This window comes from Ruditapes philippinarum, unplaced genomic scaffold, assembly GCF_026571515.1.
Source record: "Ruditapes philippinarum isolate M1 unplaced genomic scaffold, ASM2657151v2 ctg1462_1_1_1_1, whole genome shotgun sequence".
Lineage (NCBI taxonomy): Eukaryota > Metazoa > Mollusca > Bivalvia > Venerida > Veneridae > Ruditapes > Ruditapes philippinarum.
In genome coordinates, this window is record NW_026865249.1 from 59,779 (window position 1) to 83,054 (window position 23,276).

A 23,276-nucleotide genomic window follows, 5' to 3' on the forward strand; every position below is an offset into this window, starting at 1 on the left:
ACCCTGGAATCTGTTCGTTGAACTTACAAGTACTGGAGCATTAAGAGTTACATTTCATACTCAATATTAAATCAGATAAATTCTGTAGAGCGTCAACCTAAAGATCATTCCTGTAAAATTTGGTGAAAGTCCAAGTGGTAAATAGATGTTGTTCAAAGAAACTTTGGATGATGACAGACAATGCATGACCAACATCGTGCTATCGCAGAAGCTCACCTGTGAGCACAAGGGGGTGCCTGCAATTAATTAACCTTTACATGCCCAGCTATGACTAAAAAGCGTTGTTTTTTCTTTCATAAGAAGGCAAACTGGCAGAATTATCTATCATACAAAAGCATGCTTCCCAACAAAGAATTCAGATTTGCCTAGTAAGGTTTTGAACCTAATTCAAATGGTAGGGATGATGAAAAGTGAAAACACATAGATAATAAATAAATCGACTTTAATAAATCTTTTTGCATTGATAACAAATATGTAAGATTAATATTTCAAAGCAAACAGAAAGACTGTGATAAGTTATTCATTATTACATTAAAATACACTTTATGCTAATCCTTGCCTCACTTATGGCCATGGTTTGGAACAGTTAATTTATATGTGAAAGGGATTTGAATATCAAATAACTAACATATCGTCAAAGGTACCAAAGTTAGCAAGACTTTGAACATCCATGTAGGGGTATGGTACAGGTTTTTTACCCCTATAGCCACAGAAGAGATACCATACTGTTAATCTTGTTTCCCAAAACCAGATCTTTTGAGAATTATCTTCCATTTGAAAACATGGCTTGTCACTTGTCCTTGTCAGTATTACTCCAGTCTATAGCTTGAGCAAAAATTAAAACTAGAGGTGATTCATAACCCCATCTGCCAAATTAACTATACAATGTATGAAAAACCATTATTCAATATCATGCAAGATTTAGTTAGAAAAATAAATACAATCTATAGTTTCATTAAAGACCATTGGGTTACAGAGGAATATAAAAAAGAGGCTTGTACTAAATTTTAGTAATCTTGCTTCACCTTGTTCTTAATTCTAGTTATCAACTAGAAACCATTTTTATTTTTAGTATCATTGACCTTGATCCTAGGTACAAAAGCAATCTCAAGTAAGTGCTCTACAAAAGGTTCCTTAATACTAAGTTTGATTACATTATCTCACTATCATCCAGAAACCTTTTTTCTCTTTTTAATCGCAGTGGTGACCTTGCCCTTCAAAGCCCAAAGGCAATCCCATGCCTTATCTCCACACAAGCTTGCTATATACCATGTTTGATAACAATATCTCATTCCTCAGTGTTGTGATTGACCAGAAACAATTATTCTATTTTTAGTTACAGTGACCTTGACCATAGAGTGTTCAAAAGCAATCTCAAATGAGGTCTCTTCATATGGAGTTTGATTACAATATCACATTCCTGGCACTATATATTGTCCAGAATTCATAAATTTGACCCAGATGACAATTGGACCGACAAAACCTCAACTCCATTAAACTTCGTGGGGGAATTATTACACAGAAAAATACATATATAATACTTTTTGATTTAGAAGATGTACTAACAAATAGTAGTCGATCAGTTATCACAGGTGTCATTACAACCTGGTCCAAATTGTATAAAGTTAACATGAAAAAAAATTGCTATGCTATAATAAAGTGTCGTTAATAATACTGTACCAAACAGTTACAAAAAGAGCACTTTGTAACATGGACCTGTGGGGCTATCATAACATCCTGCTTTATTCCACCTTAATGATAATTACTGACAATTTGGTTTCTTTTTTGTTTCTAAATTATTAAATTTGTAGCAAGCTTATTTTATTTCTAATCACTTCCTTTGAAACACAAATTTAACATTAAACCATTTCCCTCCCTTTTCTGACGCTTTCTCTACTCTGTTCCTTTTGATTGCCATTGACATACTCAACCTGAAACTGTTCACTCCCTATGAATTATAAATATGAAACTATTCACTTCCTCACTGAACTTTAAACCATTTCCTTTTGAAGGATAAATAATAAACTCATTTTACAAACATAACACTATACATTGTCAATATGTGTAACATCTGCAGTTGCTATAGATACAGATGGAATATGCTTCACATCAGATTCTGTTGTTATTTCCGTTACCATAGTAACAATATTGTCAGTAGTTTGTACAGAATTGAGGTCATCAGAGTTCAAGGTTGTTGTCAACAGAGACTGTGGGTCAGTATCACTCTCCAATTGGTGTTTGGCAATTTGCTGAAAAAGAAACAACAAGTATAATACATTCATTCCCTGCTAGAATAATAAGCTATAGAAAATTGCAAAACACTGATCTCACCTCTAATACAAGAGAAAATCACTAAAAGCTATCAAAAAGCAAACATCATTCTTAAAAACTAGGAATACTTCTGAAAGACATGGGTGCCTTTGCTTTATAAAACATGTATATATAATAAATAAGGACACAGAATAATATGAATAAAGATACAACAGCTCAGCATAGAGACCAACCCTGGTTATTCAACAACACTTTATTCAAATACCCATCATTATCTGAAGTAGTTTGGCGGTCCTCTTTTTATCTCTTTTTAAATTAATACAAGAAGTACCGCAATGCGACGAAAACCAGGTTTTCAACGACCAAGTTTTGATGTGACAGCAATCAATAGGTCAAAAAGCACTGAAGTTATTAAGTAGAAGCTAAAAATTCTATCGTAAGCAAATGACCTTGAACTTGCTCCCAGATATCTTAGTGGCAATCAAAAGCTGCAACTCAGCAAGTTTGGTGTCAAAAGGTCAAAGCAAACTCAAGTTATAATATGAAAACTAAATACATTAACCTTGATCACAGACACCTGGTTAGCAATCCCAAGCTGCCTCTTGATATAAGCTACCCATTCATCAAGTTTGGTGTCAATAGGCCAAAACAAACTCAAGTTATTGAGCAGAAACTGAATTTCTATTTTTAGTAACAGTGACCTTGACCTTGATAACAGACACCTGGGTAGCAATCCCAAGCTGCCTCTTGATATAAGCTATCCATACACCAAGTTAGGTGTCAATAGGCCAAAGCAAACTCAAGTTATTGAGCAGAAACTGAATTTCTATTTTTAGTAACAGTGACCTTGAACTTGATCACAGACACCTGGATAGCAATCCCAAGCTGCCTCTTGATATAAGCTATCTATACACCATGTTTGGTGTCAATAGGCCAAAGCAAACTCAAGGTTATTTAACAGAAACTGAATTTCTATTTTTAGTAACAGTGACCTTGACCTTGATCACAGACACCTGGGTAGCAATCCCAAGCTGCCTCTTGATATAAGCTATCAATACACCAAGTTTGGTGTCAATAGGCCAAAGCAAACTCAAGTTATTGAGCGGAAACTGAATTTCTATTTTTAGTAACAGTGACCTTGACCTTGATCACAGACACCAGGGTAGCAATCCCAAGCTGCCTCTTGAAATAAGCTATCCATACACCAAGTTTGGTGTCAATAGGTCAAAGCAAACTCAAGTTATTAAGCGGAAACTGAATTTCTATTTTTAGTAACAGTGACCTTGACCTTAATCACAGACACCTGGGGAGCAATCCCAAGCTGCCTCTTGATATAAGCTATCCATACACCAAGTTTGGTGTCAATAGGTCAAAGCAAACAAGTTATTGAGCGGAAACTGAATTTCTATTTTTAGAAACAGTGACCTTGACCTTGATCACAGCTGCCTCTTGATATAAGCTACCTACACACCAAGTTTGGTGTCGATAGGCCAAAGCAAACTAAAGTTATTGAGCGGAAACCAAAAGTTGACGCCCGCCCGCCGACTTCGGCATTACAATAACCCGGTTTTCGTTGAAAACCTGGTTAATAAATTGTATTAATATGAAAGACCATTTCTTCATTATTTTCCAAAATGAACATCTGACCAAAGCTTGTAGAAAATCCTTCAACAGGTATATGATTTATGTAGTGAACTTGAAGTTTTTTGACATTTCACCTTCAATGGTAACATTGACCATGAACTGGCATAGCAACAGTAATGGTTCTGCAATTTGCCTTGTTGAGGTGAGCATTTGAGCCAATAATTTATTGGTAATTTCTCAGCAATTCATTCAAACAAGCCTTCCTGGATAACTAACCAGTTATTACCAATTTATTTGCAAATGACGGAATAACTCATCCCACATCAATCATCAGTGAGAGACAAAATCACCTTTAGACTCAAGATTAATTTTCTCTGAGAAATAACACATTGCTCAAGGCTTCAACCAGCTATCTCTTGACTACTAACCCCATGCTATCCCTATTGAGACCAAGTTTGAAGCAAACCCTTCAAGAGGTATAAGATTTATAAATGCAAGTACAAAATTGTCTTGACATTTGACCTTCAAAGGTGACCTTGATATCAAGCAGGCATAGCAACAGTTGGCTTCTGCACATCACCTTCCTGATGTGAACATTTCAGCCAAGTTAAAGATAATCCTTCCATATCATAAGACTTATAGAGCAGAAACAGTTGAAACTAATTGACCAATAACTAAGTGATTGACTGACATTTGACGAAGTGATTCCAGTACAGCCTGCTCCACATGTAGCACCAGTATAACAAACTATAAGAACTCACCCTGTCTTGAAATACTGTAAAGAAACTGGCAAGTTATACTTACTTGTAAAGCTTCTAGCTGAGCTGGATCTGTTATAACAAACACTTGTTGACCCTGATCACTCAGTGTAAAAGCTACTCCAGCCTGTTGTAACAAGGTTGACTGGTGGTTGTTGAAAGGTGACTGTAAAATATCTACTCCAGTATTCATACCGTCTGTTCCAACAAATGCTAACTATAATAAAGATAACAAATTGAATTATATGACAAGGCAAAATGATCATAAAACATTGTCAACATTTTTCAATGCAGTTTTTAGTAACAACAATAGTTAAGGTCATATGAAAACTTTCCAGCTTTACTCAAGGACTGAACTTCAGATAACAACTATTCAGTGAAATATTGACAACTTGAAATGTTGACTAGTTAAAGTGTATAAAGCTATATATCTGCTAAAAAATTATTGTTTGAATTTTGGAAAAGAATACTTCCAAAACACCTATATATTATATATAATTATGCTATTTTCTTTCCTAAAGAATCTTCAGTTAATGGTAAAAATGCTACCAAAAATAGCAGAATAGTATTTTTTTCTGGAACATTTTATTGTGTGCAATACACATGTATGTTAAATAGGAGAGGCCTTCTATGTTACAACAGTTTCAAGAATCAGCCATGCAATTATGCAAACAACATAACTTTAATGTTTATAGATTTTATGAGAATATTTCGCAAGATATAGCTTGATACCCTTTAAGGTGTATTAACTCTTTAAGCCCGATCCACAATAACTTGCTTAATTGTAGCTGTTTTATTTTCGAATTTTTCATATTGTCATCTCTCAAAATCTAACTTGGACAAAACTATTATTACAGTTAGGCTTAAAGAGAGTCCATCTGCTATTTCAGGCACTGAAAGAAATAGCCTGTTCACTTTGGACTGTTCATACATTCAAATGGGAGGCAAGCCTATTTAAAGTAAACAAATATGCTAGTATAAAGTACGAACCTGTTGGGTAACATCTGATGAATTAATGATGAGAGCACCATCTCCCTCCTCTGACACCTCATCTTGGTTCACGAGGCCCAGTCTAATACGTTTGCCAGGTGGTTCCAGACTCTCATTGGCTGCAACTTTAAACAGAATGTAAAGTAATGTAGTTGAACAGATATTATGTTATAACTATGATAGCAATAAACAAACAACGTGTGACAGAAGCATTTACCAGCATTAATTTTAACAAATTTTATTTTTAACATAAAAATTCCAAGTGAAAGGTAATGGTGACAAAACCAGGTTTTCCACCAATGTTACACATGTGAAAATGGATACAACACATCATCTTGATGTTGTAGACATTTGTGCCAAGCTATTCAAAAATCTCTCAATGTATGACAAAGTTACAATTCGGACACAAATGATGTGGGGACGCACAGACAGACGGACGGTGGAATTTTATTATGCCGCCCTTCAGGGGCATAAAAGTAAAAATATATTCTATTTTTAGAATCAGAGATATTGACTCAATTGAACTTGAAACCCCACTGAAGGCAGAGGTTAATAAAAAGTTCCAACACAGAAATATCAAAGGTGTAAATCAATAAATAAATGACACAACAGATGCTGTATCATCCACCCTACCATACTAATTGATTTACCCGAACATTCAGTGCCAGTGAGCTACTCAATGAGCATTAGGAACAGTAAGAACATGGAAACATGGAAGGACTGAAAGAAGTTCAAACTGGTACTTACAAGCTCAACATAAAGACTGTTATGGGAAGAAAAACAAAAGGCAAGACAAGAAACCTTGTGTCTGTTCCTGGTACAGTAATGCTTCACTTTCTGGAGTGACATCTTCGCCATGTGTTGTTCTCTTATGCATGGCAAGTGTGGATGTTTGTCTGTACGTCTTACCACATCTGGAGCACGTGTATGGTTTAGTGTGAGTATGTACTACATGATGTTTATATAGACTAGAGTATTCGGTAAATCGTTTCCCACAGCCCATCACTGTGCATACATATGGCTTCTCACCTGAAATATAGAGAACATTCAATGCAATAACTAACAGTACAGTCTGACCAGACTCCATATTTTTGGTAAGCTCTCATTTTGCTTTTTTACATTGTAATCCCTGAAACTTCAATTAGACTGTTCCATATTTAATGCAGGATTATTCCTTATTTAATGTAGGGAAAATCCATTGCATAACTTAGCAGGTTTAGGGATACGATTGATCTACTCATCATACATATGAGTAACTATAAACGGAAGAGGGTGAGAATTTAATACTAAAATTGTAAAACAGGGTAGTCTGAAGGACATGGGCATACAGTGAAGGCAACATTACCAACCTTTTATAGTGAACAAGTTTTCAGTGAAAATCTGTGATTTTTTTTTAAGGCAAAAAAACATTCTTAGTAATACATGAAATAATTGAGTGAAAACACCTTTTAGACTTACCTGTCCTTTAGAAATAAAATGCAATTTTGAATAAGTATTCTAAGTGAAATGAGAACGCCTTAGATATTTTTTGAGCAATAAACTGTTACAAATAGTCTAACCAAGAAACTTGTAGTTGAAAAGGGGCATAACTGAACAACATGTATTTTAGGATTATCTGTCCTTCTATCATGCATTCCAAGTTTGATGGTGTATGAATATTCTAAGTTTGAAGTGAATACCTTTGATAGCTTCAGAAGTTCTTTAAACAAAAAAAAAAATAATCGGGAAGAAAAAAGCAAGTTAAAGTCCATAAATTTGCAAAAATATTTTAGAATTATCTACCCTATTGCATAATATTTTAGTAATGAGCAAATAACCTTGAAAGTTTTTGAGAAAAAAGTTGACCACCGCACACACTAGTGCCAATACCAATCAGAGGGTCATGAAAACAGTTCCACTTTTTTTCTTAGAAAATTACTTATTTCCTCAGAAAAAGTGGAACTAAGAATGAAATAGTACAGGTTTGCAAGTCAATAAATTATCAAAAGGAGGTAACAAGACATAATTTATAAAAGCAATCATATAGTAACAAAGAAATAAATTACCTGTATGTATGCGGACATGGTTTTTATAATTGGTAGCCGAGGCAAATGCTCGTCCACAGCCTTCGTCAGGACATATATAAGGTCGTTCCCCAGTGTGTGTACGAATGTGAACTTTCCGTATATTAGACGTGGTAAACGATCTTGTACAACCTTCAAAAGGACACTTAAATGGCCGCTCTCCTAAAAATGAAATACTATTAATGTTTGAAACAAGGAATTACATCTACACATGTATATATATGTTTAGGTTCAGTATGCCAGCCTTACCTGACTTATCTAAAACACAAAGTGTTTTTCTTAATTACGTATATATCTGTTAATTTATACTTTTTGTGGAACTACTTACCTGTTGTGATGTAAAGCAGGTAATATACCAAACAATCAAAATACTGTTTTTCCCAAATCCACTATCAAATAATACAATCTTATTTAAAGAAACAGTTCAAATAAAACTAAATTCATAACTAGAAGTGTGTCTGCAGGACATGGATGCCTCCAGCACTTTATTGTTTTGTGTATTGTCAGTCTATACAGACAGCAGGAAATCCTGTATGTATGCTGACATGATTCTTTTAATTGGTAGCCGATGCAAATGCTCGCCCACAGCCTGTCTGACAGCAGCAGGGCAGCGAGACGGTAAAAGTTAAATCTATATTTCCCCTAAGTGAGGGCACAGAAAGTAGTCCAAACAAAGTTATGCTTGCAAGTAATGAAAGAAGTGTGATATACTTCACCTACACGACGTCACAATAGTAATCAACTAACCTGTATGAGTTCTGATATGTTTCTGTAGATCACCAGATGTTTTAAATGCTTTATCACAGCTTTCTTCATGACATTTATAGGGTTTCTCACCAGTATGAACTCTCGTGTGTGACTTCAGGCCATACCCTGTAGCAAATGCTTTCCCACAATTCTCATACTCGCACTTAAAAGGACGGTCACCAGTATGCGAGCGTTCATGTACCTAAAATATGATTTATGATTGTTTAATGTATTAATGTATAAGATCATAAAAATCTACAAAGTCCATAACACTTCATATGTTCAAATTGCATTAACAGTGAAAATGTTTTCCACAGGCTACATTGGGACCATTTACAACAATAAATTAAAAATAATTTTAACATTTTGTCAATACTGCATTTATTTTACATAATTCTGTATTTCAGCTTGATATTCTACAAGTACAATCAAGAAAACAGAGGTTCTTTGTCTTTTGACTTTTTGTAACTATCAGAAAGGATGCCAGTACTTTCACTATCACAAAAGATTGATTACTACCCCGCCTTGCACCAAAACTATGAGAAACTAGAGGATGCTTTTGTAAAAAAGCGCATGTCTCCCCCACTGCTGAGAATAACTGTGAATGGAAACAGGAATGGAAATGGAGATAAGATAATGTAAATACCCGGTAGTCACTTCAATGAAGGCTGTCTATGGATGGTTTCTATTGTTAAGGTTGTATGAGAAGATGCTTCCTAAACTGTTTGTTTTTAACCAGGTATTCAATTTTGAAAATCCTGGTTATTCAATCAGCGTATGGCAGGCGGGCGTCAAACGAAATTGCACTTGATGGTCATATCATATATAGTTTCACAAATGAAATTAAATGAAATTGTGTCTGCTCCATAATTCTTCAAACCTTTAAAGGATTTTGATGATACTTGAAACAAACGTTCATATTGTCAGATTTTTTTACACTATTGAAAGACAACTCAAATTACAATGTATGTAAGATCATGATAACTGTAGTGTGTTGGGATGACTCCACTCGTTTTCACAATGAAGCCTCTCTGGTAGATACTTGAAACAAAAATTCACCACATCCAGAGAACGTGTAGAGTACATGTTTCGTATGGCTGGTTCCAAGGTCAAGGTCTACTTGACACTTGAATGTCATATCATATATAGTTTCACAAACGAAATTAAAGGAAATTGTGTCTGCTCCATAACTCTTCAACCCTTTGAAGGATTTTGATGATACTTGAAACAAACGTTCATATTGTCAGATTTTTTACACTATTGAAAGACAACTCAAATTTCAATGTATGTCAAATCATGATAACTGTAATGTGTTGGGATGACTCCACTCGTTTTCACAATCAAGCCTCTCTGGTAGATATGGTCAATAAGTGTGTTGTGTGCTGTAGTAGCCTTGTTTATTATTTGTTTAAAGCGATGTCGTAACATAGTGTGGGTCAATGGATGTTCTAAATATTGAATGAGGTCAATGTTGAAGTCTCCTAGAACTATGCAGTTTTCTGTTGGTGAATTTTCCAAGACAAGGGTAAGCTTTTGAAGGAACAAGTTAATCGGCAATGACGGAGGTTTATATACAGAGTAGACAGACAGTTGTTTAGCTAAAAGTTTTACAGCAACACACTCGATTCCACATGCATCCGTGGGTATTCGTTCATAAGCAAAGTCTTGATGAATGAAGAGGGCTACACCACCTTTAACAGTTGACTGATTAGTGTCCAATGTATTCAGATGATTATTATTATAATCTCGACACTGTAATTCTACATTATAGGTCTGGAGGGGATTTCTGAATGTAGAATTCTGGTTCATCCAGGTTTCTAAAGGAACTCTAGTTATCATCCGGAAAGGAGAAATTAACCAACGGTCGCTGTGACCTTGACCTTTGACCTACTGACCATTAAAACAATAGGGATCATTTGATTAATAAGACCAATCATCCTATGAAGTTTGAGGGTTGTAGGTCAAAAGGAACTCTAGTTATCATCCGGAAATGAGAAATTGACCAACGGTCACTGTGACCTTGACCTTTGACCTACTGACCCCAAAAACAATAGGGATCATCTGCTCTATAAGACCAATCATCCTATGAAGTTTGAGGGCTGTAGGTCAAAAGGAACTCTAGTTATCATCCGGAAACGAGAAATTGACCAACGGTCACTGTGACCTTGACCTTTGAACTACTGACCCCAAAAACAATAGGGATCATCTGCTCAATAAGACCAATCATCCTATGAAGTTTGAGGTCTGTAGGTCTAAAGGAACTCTAGTTATCATCCGGAAACGAGAAATTGACCAACGGTCAGTGTGACCTTGACCTTTGACCTACTGACCCAAAAACAATAGGGATCATCAGCTCTATAAGACCAATCATCCTATGAAGTTTGAGGGCTGTAGGTCAAAAGGAACTCTAGTTATCATCCGGAAACGAGAAATTGACCAACGGTCACTGTGACCTTGACCTTTGAACTACTGACCCCAAAAACAATAGGGATCATCTGCTCAATAAGACCATTCATCCTATGAAGTTTGAGAGCTGTAGGTCAAAAGGAACTCTAGTTATCGTCCGGAAACGAAGAATGGACGGACGGACTGACGGACTGACGGACGGACAGGGCAAAAACAATATGTCTCCCCCCGAGGTGGGGGAGACATAAAAATGTTAGTCTGAAGCTGAATTGGATCAGTATTTTAAGTTTTTTTTTTTAAGTTTATCAAAAACTATTAAACTACATTGCCTGGTTGATGAGTAATCATTTAGAAACCAAAAAATGACTGATTGACCAAGCTAACAACTCCTGCATGCACCTCTTAAACTTTGAAAATTTATTTGTTGGGGTATAATAATTGTAAGAATATCAATTTCTTAATCTATATCAAGCTAAATTCACCCAATTTGAATTTGCAACAGTGATCAAAATAGTAAATTCTCAAACAACCAAATGAAAGTGCTAACAGACCTGATACTGGTGACATAAAAAAGTAATTGTTGCAGAAGACCAAACATTGCAACAAAAGGCGTTTATTTATAGCAAATCAGTGGACAGTTTTCACAACAATTACATTCCAACTTACCTTTAAATGATGAAGTGTGGTATAATACTTGCCACAGTCATCAAAACCACATCTGTATGCTTTCTCTAGGAATGGTCCCACTTTGTCTGTTGTATATGTCGGTAACTGAAAGAAAAAAGTTATGCACATGTAAACCACAATTCTAGAGAAGGGTAAAAATTATATAGTTATATATTATAATAAGGGACTATCCTTACTAGTTTCAGTATTAAGTAGTTGTCATATAAACAGGCATATTATGTCCTGTACATTTGTCAGATAATTGACCATAAAGTATACATGTAACATATTGAAAAGCATCCTTCCTAATGAAAATCTAGGATAATATTACTTTGATCCATGTACAAATAAACATGTATATTACAACTTGAATACCCAGCAATAGTTGTAAAACTGTCAAGCTTATGCCTACAGTTTAGTGTTGTGTCTGTCATCATGCCTGACTTGTAAATTGAAAGTAAATGAACACCTTCATAAGGGCAGTTAGTATTCTTCAAAGTAACTTTGATACTATCCAATAGTTACCTTCATATTTACTTCATTGCCCCCCCCCCCCCTCCACATGACCAGTTAAGATAGCCTGAAGATGCCATTTTTGCTGCCAAATACCTCCCATAATATGTGATTTAAAGATAATTTGTTGTAAAAGTAGCAAAACGGAAACAAAGCTTTTTGCCCAACTCATATACCATATTATATATTATATATATAGCTTTGGTAATGGACAATTGCTGTGATGTTAAATCAAAGTTTTTCAAACAGATTTGGAGACAATGTTGTTTAAAGAAACTGTAGATGTTGACAATACATATAGACATATTTTTTTAGGTCATATGGCAACTTTCCAGCTTTACTGGTAGAAGAAGACCTCAAGTGCCCCACCATGCATTATTTCTGGGCATCTGAGTAGAACCACTAAGTTTCGTTATCTAGCTAGATATTCTCCTCAAATGAAGGGATCCAAAGTCCCTGATGGGATTCGAACCCATAGCAGTGAGGGGTAAGTAGTTTAAAGTCAAGGACCTAAACAAGTGGTTTGTAGTCAATGACCTAAACTACTCTGCCACCGACGCCACTGTGCATATAGACATCAGATATAACATATGCTCACTTTTGAGCACTTTGTGTTCAGATTGAGCAGTTTTAGATTGAGTGCCTTTTGTTCAGATTGTATACATTGTGTTCAGAGGAGTTAAAAACAATACATACTGCCACAGCTCCTTTAGTCTCTGATGTTTGTCCTTGGACTGTTGTTACCTGAAAGATTACACATGGTGAGAAGAAATTACACATGAATACACATAGTCAATGCCTTTAACAATGTAATTTAATAGGTAACATACATACACTGTGTTTCCTCGATAAAATATAACAAATCAGTTTGTGAAAAGTGAAAATTATAAGCTATAAAGGAAATAACCCAAAAAAAAGTGATGTCAGAATTATGCCCCTTGTCGAACAACTACACCATGTCATGATAAGCAAGAATTTTAAGTTTCATGTTGATTACTTTTAAAATGTTTGAATAATGAGTTACATTAAAGTTTTTGCACACCCTCAAGGATGGCGAAAGGAAGAGTTATCATTCTTGTGTACAGGAGATCTCCTGTATAACACTTATCTACCTTTATAGTTACAAGTTGATAACTCCAAAAGTTTTTGTGTTATGCTGTGCACAAAAACGTTGAATGAAAAAGTGGAGAGAAGAAAATCCATATTATATTGACTGCCACCTTTCTGGTAAGTGGTAAAAAATGTAGAAATAGTTATTACGACATTAAAACCTACTTGTATTTGAGATTCTGTTGTTGTAGAAGCCATTGATTTAGCATCTACATTGACTAGTCCATTTGTGAGCACTGTCTGTACACCTGATACCCCTGATGAAGTGAGCTGATCCAATGTCAAGGTTGTAGCTTCTAGCTGAGAACTGTCTATGAGGCCACCAGTGCCACCTGGTGTCTGCTGTGTGGCGAGGTAGGCTGTTGTTCCATCTTCTAGAATAATTGCTTGAAGTCCATCTATAATCACAGAATAAATATTTTGATGCATTTACAGCTAAAATATCTTACGAGATTATTGTTAATGAATCACCAAAACAAGCTGTTGATAGGACAGCCTGCTTGCCCTGGATAATGAAGAATTTTGTATGTTCAAAAAAGACCATAATTTTGTCAAAATCAATGTAAGAGTTCAGGGCCTTAAACAGTGACCTTCCCTTATGCTCTCAAGTGGTTTTGAGGATACATGTACCAACTTGCACACAAAGAATTAATCAGAGTGTGATGCCTATGCCTGATATAAGTACAATAGCTTTCCCTATTCTTCAAATAGTCACACTAAAAATAGATCTAACCAGGAAGTAGAACATCTTCAAAATAGAGGATATTGAATGAGTGTAAGTTTAATAATGAATTTATTGAACAAGATGAATGAAATTATATTATGAGAGCCTCTGTCAACGAGTTCATAAATTTAGTATTAAACTTACACAAATTTAATTTTCTATTTATCACACACTAAAATTAAAGATCAAAATTAAAGGCCGTTTGAAGTGAAAAAGAATCATTTATCATTGACTCGCCTATATTATAATGCTAACATTTAGCGCATCTTAACGTTTATATAACGAAAATGACGTCATGTCAAAATATATGCACGGCCATGCAATACCATTTTTACGGAGTCGTAAAAGTTTGTTTGTTTGTTTGTTTCATTTTACGCCTTTTCTCAACAGTATTTCAGTTATATAGGCGGGTAGTTTCCTAACCATCGTTTCTGGAGAGTTACACCAGTACTAGACTACCTTCCTCCGCGCTTAACTACCAAAGCATCTCCCGAGGATCGAACCTACGCCAGAGAGGTAACTGGATTAGAAGTCATAGACTCTAACCCCTCGACCACGGAGGAGTCATAAAAGCGGCATGGGTATGTGATAAAAGCTAGTTCTGTAACAAGACTAAATACCTTAGCTCAGTAAAACTTGTTAAACTCTACCCCACTCATTATTACAATATTGTACAGCCACTTCAAAAAAAACAATAGATTGATAGCATTCTAGTAAAATCAATCAAACAATTTAACTGGAAATACATTTATTTATTTTGCATAACTTTTTCATAAAGATTAACATACCTTTAACAGCCTGGTTAAGGAATGATGTATCATCTAAGTGTACTGCTCCTGTGGTACTCCCTCCTGTCTGAACTATATTTTGATTTGATATTGATGACATCAGATTCACTGTAATTTTAACATCATATTCACTAAATAACAATCTAAATATTAACCTGCTTAAACTGAAAGTGATTAGCTTTTGCTAGTTCACTAGTAAAGAGCCATTAACTCTATACACCTATCTCCAATCCTTTCTTACTTTACTATTTACAAATGTAGTCTCGGAACCATTAACCTGCCAGCAACAACTAATTTTATAAAAGCCAGGACACTGCATGCGTTTTGATGAATATTCTTAAAAAAATACAACGACAACAACAACAACAATGATATCACACTGATCATAATAGCTAAACTTTTTCTTTTGAAACAGACAAGTTAATAAAAATGGAACTTGTCAGTGTTAAAAATAACTTACATGTAGCAATGGGAAAGGAAACAAAGTAAACTTACATTTATCTGGGATAGCTTGTATAACAGCTGTAGTACCATCATCTAATGTTATAGTTTGTCCTTCAAGAAATTTAGAGCCACCTATTCAGATACAAAAAGGTGTTGTTTACCATCACAAAAAGAAACTATTTTTTTACATCAGAACTCTTAAACCAAGCCTTAATTAGTTCTAAAATCTGGAAATCACTCTGTAAAATATATGAAATTTAAAGTCATATTATATGATAAGGAACAAAAATCATGAAATTTAGAAAGTCACTAGCAAAAGTCGTTTAGTAAGTAACTCCCATACTTGAAATAATGGAAGCCTCGACTATTAAATGGCAAAGAAAAGAGTTTTTTATACACTGCCATTGCAGCATTGCCAAGTGATTTAAATAATCTTAGGACTGCTGGCCACGTATGTTCAAACCCCATCAGAGTCAAGCCGTTGTTTTCTTAACCAAGAAACTATACACTAATTGCTTAGCTCTGGATGGTTGTTTTCAGGAACAGATACTAGAGAATTTCTATAAGCTGATAGCTTCCTACACAATTGAATTTAAATGTATTCTGTTTAAACTAATCTGTTTAAGGTCTTTATAAGAAATTTAATGTTCATTACAATAGAAATTATTTCCCAGCTTTGCATTGGCCATGTATATGGATACATATAATACAAACATCATGATTATCCAATGAAAATCGAAGTATTATAAGATCTTTAAAAACAAACAAACTGCAAAGAAATAGCACATTGTGATTAAGATGTTTTTTTATAATAAAATATCATCATTACATATTTTAAAAATTGATTCAACTTTGAGTCCATTTTGACTTATTACATGGCTCGACTTAACATAATCATTAATGGTAATAAGAAATATTAATGATAGCAACTTTTAAACACAAAAACAAAGATTGAGCTTGCTATCCCACTTAGAAAATATATGAGAATTTAACCTGGATGTTGTATAAATGCTGTGTTTCCATCAGCCAGTGTAATGGCCTGTATTGTCTGTGTAGGGTGAGGGGGGCCCAAATCCTCAGTCGTTATCACTCCTGTATCAAGATTCATCACAGGAACGCCACCTGTGTTGTGATTCCCTGAAGCCTGAAACAAATTCAAATTTTTCTTTGTTTTAACAAAGAAACAATTCATAAACTCTTGTGTTTTGCAAATATAAAATTTGAAACTGAACAGCAAAATGTTAAATAAAAAGTGGCATTACATTAATCAGTAAAAGCCAATATATTGTTATTTGTTTGACTGGATTTTATGCTGATTTTAACATATTTTTTTATCCGGCTTTCCTCTGTAACTTAACAGATATTACCAATTTTCCCTTGACTGCTAATCTCACATAATTTCTGAATCAGCAGTAAGAGACAAATGACCATTTGACTTGATGTCAAACTTCAATTGTCCTAGCCTGAGGACTGAACTTGTGGCCACTGGATAACATATCTGATGTTTTCCCTATTGAGCTTAGGCAAATTTTACTTTCGCACGACTACATATGAAGTGTATTTTATGTGCCCACTTCAAATCAAAACAACTGAATAAAGCTGAATAACTTGGACTGAGGTTACTACAATACACTTAATAAGAAAAGCTAGTTGAGCAAGAATAAGTTACCTCGTCTGATGAAGGGAGAAGAAGTTGTATAACATCTTGTGAAGTTTGGGAGTTGAGATCTCCAGCAAGACTTGTGGTTACAGTCATGCTTCCTGTACTATCAGATAATATAGTATTCACATTCTCGTGTACGTGTAATATATGCCCCTCACTGATCTCACCAGCTGTCAGGATAGAGTTGTCATCAGATTCTGTGAAAGAGAATCATTAACTAATATAAGTTCATAATTAAAATCTAACCAGAAGTTATAATAAGTTAAAAAGTACTGTTACCAATGTGGCAGACTCCTGGACCTCCCTGCAGAGAGTGGAGTGAGAAGGTGACCGCTTTCTTCTTGCATCATCATAATATACATGCAGGCCTCGACATGAGCGGTGGTCCGTTGGTCCGAGACCACCTGATTTTGCCAAGGACCACCTTATTTTAAAAGACACTGGTCCGTTGGACCAGTTGAATTATCTGGTTGGTGCAAGGCTTATTTTGGAGTTATAATGGCGATTTGGTCAAAACATGTTATATACTTGGTGTTTAAAATCATTTGTCCGATGTACATGTATACGGTTCATTAATCTCTTATTAGTTTAAGAACTTCTTAAGTCATCAATAACTTTCATTTTAAGGTGCTAAAATTTTGTTTATGCAAGTTAAAAGAGGTGAGAATTTGTGATATTAATTTAGGTTGAAAATTCATTCAAATGATTCTATTGCTAGTAATTATGATATTGTATGGAACATTGGATGAACTTAAATTTCAGATACTTGAATAATGGCAGCAAATGAAAAGAAATGGATTTTTTAGTAATTCTTTGCTACTTATCTTTATTTATAACGATAAGAGATCCATTTCTTCCAGAGTTAAATTACTTCAAAAGGTTAAAAATACACAATGTCAGAAATAAATATCAACCTGAACAAGCAGCAGGGAGGTAAAAATTCTGTATGATAGGCTTGGAGAAAAATAAGTTAAACTATAGTTATATTTAGCGTTGGTATTATTTATTTTTTTATCCTTAGATATTTGCTTGTTTTTAAAGACAAGAATTAGATAATTAAATAGTTTTATTAAAAATGTTAATCTATAACAGAAATTGATCTTGATTATAAGAGTTAGACGCACCATGTATCAGCAATGAATATTTGAATAACAGTAAGAAAATAAGGCAGATACAAAATTAATGGTTTTACTATTCCACAAATTAAGTTGAAGGAGTAGTCGTTTCAATATAAAAATAACATAAATACAAACCCTATTATGTATTTTTGAATGAAGAAAACCAGATAACTTTACGATAGAATACCTACTGACTTTCTCTTCTACATTTCTAATTAGATGAAAAAATATATATCTAAATATATCTGTTTTCTTTACTGTAAAGGTTAATTATACACCTTTGTCATCAATTCAAAGCATTTTTTCCAAAATCTGCAGTCAAAGAGTCAAAATTCAAAAACAATGAAAAAATAATATGGTAATAATAATTGACCACCTGACTTCTGGAAGGACCACCTAAATTTCAAATCTAGTGGTCCGGCTTACCACCTGCTAAAAAAGTTAGTGTCGAGGCCTGACATGACATGGTTATGATTACATCATCAGGGGAAAAACACAAATGTGAGTACTCACAAAAACAATGACCCTTGTAACATTTAAATTTTTCTATTCTTTCTGCAATGTCACAAATGTCATTTGTTGTATTGTGATCAATGCTAGGTTGCTTAACCCTTGTTATTTGAAATTTGCACAGAATTGTTATTTTTTAAACATACTGAATTGATTTTTTCACTGTTACTGTGTATATAGAGGACACATTCCGATATTTTTCTCTTGTAAAATTGTGCAGGCAAACTAAAACATGAGAAAAGGACAGCCTCAATCCTTTTAGAACAAACCTTGTAATTATAACATTGTCAAACATACCTGCTTCTTGTTTTAATTGGTTTACATGAAGCTCGTGGTCATTATGGAGGATCTGGTCACTGCTATTTTCACCTATTCCAGGATCTAACGATGGATCATCATCTGGTGTTTTCACTTTAATACCATCTTGAAGTACTTCCAGACTCAGCTGATGGGCGTCTCCTTCACTCCCTAAAATTTTGTCACAACTGTTGTTATTTTATGTTGTCATTGATAATTTAAAGCTTAAAGGCCCATTATGCCTCAGAAATGCTCTTACTTTCATTTTTCAAAAGTTTATTAATTTTGTAGTATTCTAAAAGCTACTCATTGGCCAATTACCTGAACCATCTTTCTGATCTGTTGCGTTTTGGCAATAAGTACAGTTATAGTGAATTAGTATTTTGTATGGATGTCAAAATACTACTTTGAATACATTTTGCTACTTTTTATAGTATGACAAATTATTTCACATTTACAATGTATCATTCCTTTTTTCAGGTAACAAGCACCTTACTTACATTAATCTAAAACCATTATTTAAACATTATAACCTTATAAAATTTCATTTTGCCCTTTCTAAAGAATGAAAAAGTATTTGTTTTTCAGGCATAATGTGCCTTTAAATCATAATAGTTATAACTTATTTTTTTCATAAGAAGTGAAAGTAATCATCACTGAAAATGCTTCTATTTGTCTCCATTACTAATTAAGATAGTAACTACTAATTTAGATAGTAATTGTGACACTTTGTCTCTTCTAAAAGGTGACCTATGCATCAATAATCCAACAATGCTGAAAAATCATGGTAACAACTTACAGAGACATTTAATACTGACAGGTTCTCCTCCAACACTGATTGGTGTAACAACATGTTTGGAATCTGTCTCTTCTAAGTGGGCGATAATATTCTGTACATTGTCACTGTCTACATTAAGATCATCCATGATCCACTGAACCCTGAGGGCACAGCAAGTATGGTGTTACTCTTTGACTTGTACCTGAAATTAATGACAAAGTGATAAAAATACAAATGCTTCAGTTCTGATACATATAGTAATCAAATGTATACCACTGCTTTATAGATTAACATTTACATTATTACACTAATAATTACAGGTAGGACTGTGATTCATCGTATAGGATACCTGACCTTTAAATAACAACAAAGTCATGGTTACTATAAAGAGTGTTCTAAGAATGATGAAACATAAACAAGCACTTCCTTATATTCTCAATATGCCCAATTATTTCAAAAAGCTTTTAGATATGAGCAAATACTATTTTGACATTCAAGTTTACCTTTCACCTATCAACCTGGAGTCTGTGCAGGACATGTTTTCTTAGTGTACCACAAAATTAAACCCACTTACTATAATATAATAGAACTGTTAACTGAACACAACCGTCAATGCACTAAAATAACGATGACATAAAATTAAGTTTCACCTTGACCTTTAGACTGTTTAAATTTGCTTGTTCACAACATATTATTGACTTAACAGTGTTTAGCAAGGTTTTCAATTTTGTGAATTCTTGCATGTGCCCAACACATTTATATGCACAGTTATCAAAAAATTCACATATTATTTTTTATTGGTTGTGTGTTTAATGTGACACCAACACAGTAGAGGTGTAACGATTCATCGATGCATCGATGCATCGCGATCTGTCTTGTCCCCGATGTATGCATCGTAATGACATTACAAATTCCAATATATTGCGATGCAATACATATTTCACCTCCCGATGTATCGATACAGCGGGAAGGTATCACAATACACTAACAATATCTTCTAGGAATATAAGGACAAACGTATTTTTGAAAGACTGAAGAAAGAAAAATAGCTCGGATGAAAACAATAAACAAGCGCGACTATTATCATACCATCGTTGTCATCTCGTTTGCCAATGTCCGCAATCATTTAACGGTTACTAACCAAGTTTTATCAATTCCATGTAAATGGGTTGGTGTTCTTTGAACTTGTTTATAATAAAAACATAATTAGAGATCTGTGCGATTTCAAGAAAAAACAACCTTCAAACATTTGTTTTGTAGCACTTAAATGTCGGATTAAAATAGTGATGATGACAACATCCCCATGTGATATTCGTCACGTATTTATCCTTTCATTTCCGTTGACATCATTTTCCCGTAAAAAATCAACAAAGCAAACAAACAAACAGAAAACATGAAGACTGCAAAAGTTTGTAGACGGGGAAATTACAGTCAATCCTCCCTGGTCATATAAGTCACGAGTTTTGGGAAAATTGTAGTTTTTGGAGAACCATCAGACAGTGTTGTATAATGTGGAAGACCGGACGTTTGCAAACTCAAAATAAAATACTCTGGGGTTGAGCACAAATCTTTCGAGAAAACTGAGACTGAAACTTATAAACTGTCATTTTCACAGTTGTTGACCTAATTGTAGATCACTTGTTACTATTTTTTTCACAAGAAAAATCTTTAGTGGTGTATTGTAAGACTGAAATTGTTAAACTGCCATATTTACAGTAGTGGACTTTAGTGTTAGAATAGCTAGTAGATATCAATTTGCTGTTATGGTTTAATTAAAAATACCTTTAATCCTCAAGTAATCACAAAAGTAAATTGTCAAAACCGGAAACCAAGTTATAACAACAAGTTAAAGAGTTTATTTTTTTGTTATTGTAATAGTTTTATATTATATTCGTAATTATGTTGTAAACAAAAGGCCAATTTTTTATATACTAAGTTTAAAAGTCAGTATCGTGATACGTATCGCATCGCAACATAAGAATCGCAATATGCATCGCATTTCTTCAAAGTATGCAATACATATCGTGAATCGCATCGTTTTGAAAAACAAATATCGTGATATGTATCGTGACAGAAAACAAGAGCTGTCACAGGAGACAGCGAAGCTCGACTAATAAAATACTGGACGCAGTAAGGAGGACAAAATACGAAAGAAAAATCAATTATGTACAGTAAAAACCCGCTTTACGACCACCCCGTTTTCGAGACCAACCCGCTAATACGAACGATTTTTTAAAGACCCGAATTTTTTATTCTTTATTTTAATGGTCGCTAACCCCGATTTTGAGACCACCCCGTTATTCCGTAATGCGACCAGTAAATTCAGTCCCATTTCGTAAATTCTGTACGTTTGGAAACCCATAAATACGACCGCAGGCACTTTCTCACCTTGATATTGACATGCGTGTATATTGCTGAAATCTTTTTGACACGTGATGTAAACAACAGTTGTCCTAGTTTTACGACATATTACGACATCCAGTTTACGGCAGAGGTCAAGGTTACTTGGTATCAAACCCGGAAATGATCAATAATATTGCCGATAATTTCTTAATTTCACACCTTTAATGTCATAACTGGGGGATTAAAACAACAAAGTATTGAACAGAAAACTTTCAATAAGTTTTTTAGAGGTGTTGCTGCTATCATTATCTCTTTCGTTCCATAATTTTAAACAAAAACGATTAGGTTTTTGAAGTTGTTATCGGCGATGAAAACTGTGAAAATAATTAAAGGTTAATTGTTCGGTGTGCTTTGTAGTAAAATGGTGATTTAATAGAGTATGTCGTGTCATTCTTTTAACAATAATGTAAAAATATGTTTGTGTTTAAAGACATTCATAATACGTTTTGTACCTCTAAAGAAGTATAAAAAATTTATAATGTTAAAAAGTAAAAGAAAATAAATGAAAATAAAAAAATAATAGTGCATGCTTTATATCTTCTCATTTGAAATAGGTTAGCCCAGAATTAAACATGTGTACAGTACATGATATCCCTTAATATATTGCCTAGTTTTCTGTTTGGCCAAACTCATTAATGAGACCAACCCGCTATTAAGACCAGATTTGTAAAGTCCCGTCATTGGTCTCATTAGCGAGTTTTTACTGTATAATTATGTATTAAGTTATAGTAAAAAAATAGCATTTGTTAACATAAATTTCAAGATCAAGGGGAATAATTCTTGAAATAGTCATGCTAGAGTTATGGACCTTGTCACACAACATTTGTGTAATGATAAGAAATATATATTTAAAGTTTGAAGTAGACACCTTAAAAAGTAAAGAAAATCCTAAGTTCAAAGAGAGAAAAATCTGTAAATATTGCTTCAAGAGTTATGAACATTGTCACATAAAATGTAATTGATGATAAGGAATAAGTATTTGAAGTTTGAGGTAGATACCTTTAAAAATAAAAAAGTTATAATAAAAAATAACATTTTTCTAGTAAAAAAATCTAAGTTTATGGGGAGATAATTCTTGCAATATTGGTGCTAGAGTTATGAACCTTGTAACATAAGATGTGGATGATGATAACGTAAATATATTTGAAGTATGAAGTTGATCCCTTTAGAAATAAATAAGTAACAGTAAAAAATAATATTTTTTATGGAAAATTCTAAGTTCAAAGGGAGATAAATCTGAAAATATTGGTGCTAGAGTTATGAACCTTGTCACATAAGATGGGGTTGATGATAAGGTAAATATATTTGAAGTATGCGATTGATCCCTTAAGAAATAAAGAAGTAACAGTAAAAAATAGTATTTTTTGAGGAAAATTTTAAGTTCAAGGGGAGATAAATCTGAAAAATATTGGTGCTAGAGTTATGAACCTTGTCACATAAGAT

At 34.0% G+C, this 23,276-nt stretch overlaps 1 protein-coding gene across 2 annotated transcripts in view; it reads right to left on the reverse strand.

Annotated features, from left to right (window-relative positions):
• Positions 1 to 423: 423 nt before the first annotated feature.
• LOC132728345 (zinc finger protein 76-like) overlaps positions 424 to 23,276 on the reverse strand; it is a 34,739-nt gene continuing 11,886 nt past the window's right edge. For both annotated transcript variants that reach the window (XM_060714005.1, XM_060714004.1), the window contains exons 2-16: positions 19,452 to 19,632; positions 18,653 to 18,823; positions 16,734 to 16,924; positions 16,058 to 16,208; positions 15,116 to 15,196; positions 14,621 to 14,728; positions 13,274 to 13,506; positions 12,695 to 12,742; positions 11,486 to 11,590; positions 8,414 to 8,615; positions 7,649 to 7,828; positions 6,405 to 6,632; positions 5,604 to 5,728; positions 4,660 to 4,830; positions 424 to 2,249 (exon numbers count right to left, since the gene is read on the reverse strand). In XM_060714005.1, coding sequence (XP_060569988.1) covers positions 2,046 to 2,249; positions 4,660 to 4,830; positions 5,604 to 5,728; positions 6,405 to 6,632; positions 7,649 to 7,828; positions 8,414 to 8,615; positions 11,486 to 11,590; positions 12,695 to 12,742; positions 13,274 to 13,506; positions 14,621 to 14,728; positions 15,116 to 15,196; positions 16,058 to 16,208; positions 16,734 to 16,924; positions 18,653 to 18,823; positions 19,452 to 19,578 — 2,325 coding nt within the window. In that variant the 5' untranslated portion in view covers positions 19,579 to 19,632 and the 3' untranslated portion in view covers positions 424 to 2,045. The remainder of the gene's footprint in view (positions 2,250 to 4,659; positions 4,831 to 5,603; positions 5,729 to 6,404; positions 6,633 to 7,648; positions 7,829 to 8,413; positions 8,616 to 11,485; positions 11,591 to 12,694; positions 12,743 to 13,273; positions 13,507 to 14,620; positions 14,729 to 15,115; positions 15,197 to 16,057; positions 16,209 to 16,733; positions 16,925 to 18,652; positions 18,824 to 19,451; positions 19,633 to 23,276) is intronic.